The sequence below is a fragment of the Meriones unguiculatus genome, chromosome 1 (assembly GCF_030254825.1).
Source record: "Meriones unguiculatus strain TT.TT164.6M chromosome 1, Bangor_MerUng_6.1, whole genome shotgun sequence".
In the NCBI taxonomy this organism is placed as follows: domain Eukaryota; kingdom Metazoa; phylum Chordata; class Mammalia; order Rodentia; family Muridae; genus Meriones; species Meriones unguiculatus.
In genome coordinates, this window is record NC_083349.1 from 27,565,713 (window position 1) to 27,572,139 (window position 6,427).

Here is a 6,427-nt window from a genome sequence, read left to right on the forward strand (position 1 = left end):
ACCACTGAGTCATCTCTCCACCTCCAGACAACTTTTATATAAATGTCATGTAGCTCCCAACCACCTGTAACTCCAGCTCTAGGTGTCTGATGCCCTCTTCTAAGCTCTGAGGGCACCTGCATTCATGTGCATGTATACACACTCAGGCATGCTCATATTTTAAAATTTTTAAATGATTAAAAATAAGCTGGGCCTTGCTGGTGTAGTCCGTTACTTCCAGCACTGGGAAGTGGAGGCAGAGCCAGGCAGATCTCTGAGTTCAAGGCCAGCCTGGTCTACAGAGTTAGTTCAGGGCAACTAGGGCTATACAAAGAAACCCTGCCTCAGAGAGAAAGAAAGGAAAGGAAAGAAGGGGGGGAGACAAAATAAAGATATAAATAAATAAATAAACACAAATCTTAATAATGTATAACATTTACCAGATGTTTCTTACATTCATATTCAGTTCATTAACCATATAACCATACCCTTGGAATATAAATATATCATGACATCCTGGCAAGACAGAGAAATGCCTGTTTATCCCATACTGACAAGCACAATAATGATCCCGCCTAAGTCCAGTTTGGTGAATCAATGTGTATTGTTTGTTTGTTTTGTTTTTTTGGGACAGTCCTTAGCCTGTCTGTTCTGCCCTGGAGGTCAGAGTTTCATCATGTAACCCTGTCTGGTCTGGATCTTGGTTTGCAGATCAGGTTGGCCTCCAGTGCTGGGATTAAAGATGTGAGTCAGAAAGGTCAGATCTATGCTTGTTTCTTAAAAGCTCATGAGTTACACGTTTAAGACTGTTAGGAAAAATAATTAGATCGCATTGTAAATGAAAGTCCCAGGTAGCTTTCATGTGTGGATAAGGACCTTGGGGGTTGAGGTGGGGGAGAAGTTTGTGAGGATGGCAAGCAAGTTAGCGCTGTGACCGATGCGACCCGGAACCAAAGTACTAGGGCTTCGTACTTGGCCGGACTGATTTTCCTGAGAGGCGGGGTCGCTGGTTTCTGTCGCGTTTCCAGTCAGCGCGCATGCGTCGCCTGTGCTTCGCCGCTCCCGCCTCAGGCTCCGGGTAGGGCTCCGGGATGTCCGCGTTGTGCGACCCTCCCGGGGCCCCTGGGCCACCCGGGCCTGCCCCCGCCACCCACGGTCCCGCGCCTCTCAGGTAGTCAGAGCCCCTCGTACCCCCCCTCTTCGCGCGGCTCCGCGCGGGTGCCCAGCCTTCTCCACAGAAAGCCGGATCCTACCTTGAGAACCCGCGTCAGGGTTCTCAGAGATTCTGGTCGCGTCCTCCCGGAACTCAGGGACCGCCTCACTAAAAACTCTGGGCTGCACTGCCTGCCCTGCCCTGCCCTTGCTTCTCGAGATCTCAATGTCTTCTTCGCCGGCCTTGCTTTGCCAGCAGTTGGGGACATCAGGACTCTTGAGAACCCAGCCTCTCTGCCTCTAGTACTCTGAGGAGGCTCTCACTACATCGAGAGTGTCTTGGGAACCAAGGCTCGAAGTCTCAATATTTGTGCCAGTCTTTCCTTTGCACACCTTCCTCGTTTTGAGGTGCCCTTTTGATTTTGAACCAGAGGGATGGCACAGAACCTTATCAGCCCAGAGAACGCTGTTGTCTTTGACAGAAAAGTCAGTAAGGAAAGGGGTTGTACTTCCTCAACATTGCCTTCTGAACCTCTAAGGCAGACCTTATGTAGTTGGGGAGGGGAAGAATTGAAAGGCTTATTCATCTGTGCCCTGGGATTTCCCCTCGATTCTCGGTACATTGAAGGTGGTCAATTCAGTTAGTTCATGGCTAGGACTCTGTTTTTCCGAGATAGGGTTTCTCTGTGTATTTTTGGCCGTCTGTAGACCAGGCTGATCTCAAACTCAGAGATCTGCCTACCTATGCCTCCCAAGTGCTGGGATTAAAGGTGTATGCCACCACTGCCCGGCTTTTCTTTCTTTCTTTTTTATTTTTCTGAGACAGGGTCTCCCTATGGAGAGATATAGCTATCCTGGAACTCATTATGTAAATAGTATGTTGGCCTTGAACTCAGATCTGTTTTTTTGGCATTAAAAGCCTGTACCAATTCTGGTGGAATACTTTTTGGTTTTTTGAGACAGGGTTTCTCTATGTAGCCTTGGCTGGTCTGAATTCACAGCAATCTTCTGCCTCTGCCTCCCTGAGTGCTGGGATTAAAGGTGTGCACCACCATTCCTGGGCCTGGCCGAACTGAATTCTTGTACAATATGAAAAAGGCAGGCACACTTTTGGGAGGGAGAACTTTAAGGGCTTACAATTTTCAGTCTATTGAGAGATTCTAGGGTGCTTGTGCTGTAGAGGGGGCTGGGAAAATATTAAAACAGGTGTGGAATCTCAGAATATATTTAGTTCAACAAATTTTCATTGAATACTTACCTTGTACCAGCGCCTCAATAGAATGGGATTCCGTGTTTTAAGGGTGTAGAAATGTTTCCTGCCTTTTTGGACCATTCAATCTGATTTTTTTTAAATATTTTATTTATTTATTATGTATACAATGTTCTATCTGCATATACACCTGCATGTCAGAAAGACATTAGAGCTTATTATAGAAGGCTGTGAGCCACCATGTGGTTGCTGGGAATTGAACTCAGGACCTCTGGAAGAGCAGGCAGTGCTCTTAACCTCTGAGCCATGTCTCCAGCCCCCTCAACCTGATTTCTTAATCTGTAAAATGGGATCATAATAGTCTAATCATATTGTTGTCAGAACTGAAAAAATACTATTAAAATACTTAAAAGTGGTGCTGGGAATGTAGCTTAGTGCCTAGCATGCCTAAAGCCCTGTGTTTGATATCTAGTACTGAAAAAGAAAAAAAGATAGTGGGTATTTGAAAGATAAAATAATGTTGATGTGATTGGTGTTGCTGAAAAGAAACAGCATTTACTGAACGACTAAGGTGAACGAGAAGTAGGTATGCTTCTGAACCTTCAATTTTTTTTCAGAAAAATAAGGATTTATTATTTCTGTACTATTCTCTCTTTATTCACTTTACATTCTGATTGTAGTCCCCTCCCTCATCTCCCATTCATAAATTCTTATGAGGGATGTTTTACCCTATTATACATAAAAAGAAAGCTCATGGAAAGAATATAGCTTGCCTAACATCCCCCAGTGTTCTGAGTCTCTTCTTTTGCTTCCTTATAGTGCTCAGGAGCTGTCCCAAGAAATCAAGGCTTTTCTGACGGGTGTAGACCCTATTCTGGGTCACCAGCTCTCAGCTCGTGAACATGCTCGATGTGGTCTTCTCCTGCTCCGTTCTTTGCCACCTGCTCGGGCTGCTGTGCTGGACCACTTGAGAGGTGTTTTTGATGAAAGTGTCCGGGCCCACCTAGCTGCTCTAGAGGAAAGTCCTGTGGCTGGTCCACCTCACCTCCGTCCGCCTCCACCCTCCCATGTCCCCACTGGTGGACCTGGCTTAGAGGATGTGGTGCATGAAGTGCAGCAGGTGCTGTGTGAGTTTATCCGGGCCAACCCAAAGGCCTGGGCACCTGTGATTAGTGCATGGTCCATTGACCTTATGGGACAGCTGAGCAGCACATATTCAGGTCAGCATCAGCGTGTTCCCCATGCCACTGGCTCTCTCAATGAACTGCTGCAGCTGTGGATGGGCTGTAGGGCCACCCGCACATTAATGGACATCTATGTGCAGTGCCTGTCAGCTCTCATTGGTAGCTGCCCAGATGCATGTGTGGATGCCTTGCTGGACACTTCTGTTCAGCATTCCCCACACTTTGACTGGGTTGTGGCCCATATTGGCTCCTCTTTTCCTGGCACCATCATCTCCCGAGTCCTCTCCTGTGGCCTTAAGGACTTCTGTGTCCACAGTGGGGCTGGAGGAGGAGCTGGTGCTTGTGGTGGAAACTCTTCTCAAACCCCCTCTACAGACCCCTTCCCTGGATCTCCTGCCATCCCCGGGGAAAAAAGGGTACCCAAGATTGCCTCAGTTGTAGGTATCCTAGGGCATCTGGCTTCTCGCCATGGAGACAGCATTCGGCGGGAACTGTTGCGTATGTTTCATGATAGCTTAGCAGGGGGTACTGGGAACAGAAATGGGGAGCCTTCTCTTCAGGCCACAGTTCCCTTCCTGTTGCAGCTGGCAGTCATGTCACCAGCTTTGCTAGGCACAGTCTCTGGAGAACTTGTGGACTGCCTCAAGCCCCCAGCAGTGCTAAGCCAGCTACAACAACACCTGCAGGGGTTCCCCCGAGAGGAGCTGGACAACATGCTAAATCTGGCTGTGCATCTGGTGAGCCAGGCCTCTGGGACTGGTGCCTACCGCCTGCTGCAGTTCTTAGTGGACACAGCTATGCCTGCTTCAGTCATTACTACCCAGGGCCTGGCTGTGCCAGACACTGTAAGAGAGGCCTGTGACCGGCTGATCCAGCTGCTTTTGCTACATCTACAAAAACTGGTTCATCATCGGGGAGGGTCTCCTGGAGAAGGGGTGCTGGGCCCACCCCCACCTCCTCGTCCAGTGCCCTTTCTTGATGCATTAAGAAACCATGTTGGAGAGCTGTGTGGAGAGACATTACGGCTGGAACGGAAGCGTTTCCTCTGGCAGCACCAGCTACTGGGCCTACTGTCTGTCTATACTCGACCTAGCTGTGGACCTGAGGCCTTGGGCCATCTACTGAGCAGAGCCCGAAGTCCTGAAGAGCTGAGTTTGGCAACCCAGCTATACGCAGGGCTAGTGGTTAGTCTCTCTGGCCTTCTTCCCCTGGCCTTTCGAAGCTGCCTGGCTAGAGTGCATGCAGGGACTTTACAGCCTCCCTTCACAGCTCGGTTTCTTCGTAATTTGGCCTTGTTAGTGGGTTGGGAACAGCAGGGTGGTGAAGGCCCTTCAACCTTAGGGGCCCGGTTTGGGGAGTCTGCCTCAGCCCACCTGTCTGATCTGGCTCCTCTCCTGCTACATCCAGAGGAGGAAGTTGCAGAAGCTGCTGCCTCCCTCTTGGCAATATGTCCCTTTCCTTCGGAAGCTCTTTCCCCTTCCCAACTTTTGGGACTAGTGAGAGCTGGGGTACACCGCTTCTTTGCTTCTCTAAGGCTGCATGGTCCTCCTGGTGTAGCCTCAGCTTCCCAGCTTCTTAGCCGCCTTTCTCAGACATCCCCAGCTGGGCTCAAGGCTGTTCTGCAGCTGCTAGTTGAGGGAGCCTTACATCGGGGCAACACAGAACTGTTTGGAGGGGAAATGGATGGGGACAATGAGGCTCTCTCTGTTGTCTCAACCCCTTTGGCTTCTGCTTCTTTGTTGGACATTAACCGGAGGCATACTGCAGCTGTGCCAGGTCCTGGAGGGATCTGGTCAGTTTTCCACGCTGGAGTCATCGGCCGTGGCCTAAAGCCACCTAAACTTGTTCAATCTCGAAACTATCAGGAAGTGATCTATAACACCCAGAGCCTCCTTAGCCTCCTAGTGCACTGCTGCAGCCCACCTGGGAGCAGTGAGCGTGACGGTTGCTGGGGGGCTCCCACACTGAGCCCAGAGGCAGCCAAAGCAGTTGCAGTGACCTTAGTGGAGAGCGTGTGCCCTGATGCAGCTGGTGCTGAGCTGGCCTGGCCCCCAGAGGATCATGCACGAGCCACTGTGGAGCGGGATCTCCGCATTGGTCGACGCTTCCGGGAACAACCCCTGTTGTTTGAGCTTTTGAAGCTGGTAGCAGCTGCTCCCCCAGCCCTGTGCTACTGCTCCGTGCTGTTGCGGGGGCTGCTGGCTGCCCTCTTGAGCCATTGGGAAGCTTCTCGACATCCTGATACAACTCACTCCCCCTGGCACCTGGAGGCATCCTGCATTCTGGTGGCTGTCATGGCTGAGGGAAGCCTCTTGCCACCAGCCCTGGGTAATATGCACGAGGTATTTAGCCAACTGGCACCTTTTGAAGTGCGTCTATTGCTGCTTAGTGTCTGGGGTTTTCTTCGGGAGCATGGGCCTTTGCCCCAGAAGTTCATCTTCCAGCCTGAGCGTGGCCGCTTCATCCGGGACTTTTCCAGGGAAGGTGGAGGTGAAGGAGGACCCCATCTGGCTGTGCTGCATAGTGTTCTCCACCGCAACATCGATCGCCTGGGGCTCTTCTCTGGTCGTTTTCAGGCACCTTCACCATCCACTCTGCTCCGGCAGGGGACTTGACCTTTACTCTCCAGAAGTCTTGGGAGGTTGAACAGAGAGAGGAGACTAAGGTGCTACAGAAGGGTGGAAGCTTCTAAATCCGTACGTAATGAGTGGTGTCACTTTTTTCAAACCTCACCATTTTTTCTAAATAAAATTTCCCGAGTTGAGACAAACAGTCCAGTGTTTCTATCTGACTCGGAAAGCTGCCAAAATCTGAAAACGCTGAGGCGGGGATGTTAAGCCACGCCCCATTCATAATTTAGAATGTGCTCGGCCAATGGTATAGACGTCCGGCCGCACTCTAG

At 50.3% G+C, this 6,427-nt stretch overlaps 1 protein-coding gene across 1 annotated transcript; it reads left to right on the forward strand.

The window, feature by feature from the left end:
* Window positions 1-988: 988 nt before the first annotated feature.
* Window positions 989-6,297, forward strand: Ints5 (integrator complex subunit 5). Its single transcript, XM_021651877.2, has 2 exons — window positions 989-1,150; window positions 3,161-6,297. Exons 1-2 carry the CDS (start codon window positions 1,071-1,073, stop codon window positions 6,138-6,140), a joined length of 3,060 nt encoding a protein of 1,019 aa, XP_021507552.2. The 5' UTR covers window positions 989-1,070; the 3' UTR covers window positions 6,141-6,297.
* Window positions 6,298-6,427: the final 130 nt, after the last annotated feature.

Coding starts and splice junctions, on each gene's coding strand:
- Ints5 (XM_021651877.2), top strand. CDS start 1,071: ATGTCCGCGTTGTGCGACCCTCCCGGGGCCCCTGGGCCACCCGGGCCT. Junction 1,151..3,160: donor CACGGTCCCGCGCCTCTCAG/GTAGTCAGAGCC, acceptor GCTTCCTTATAG/TGCTCAGGAGCTGTCCCAAG.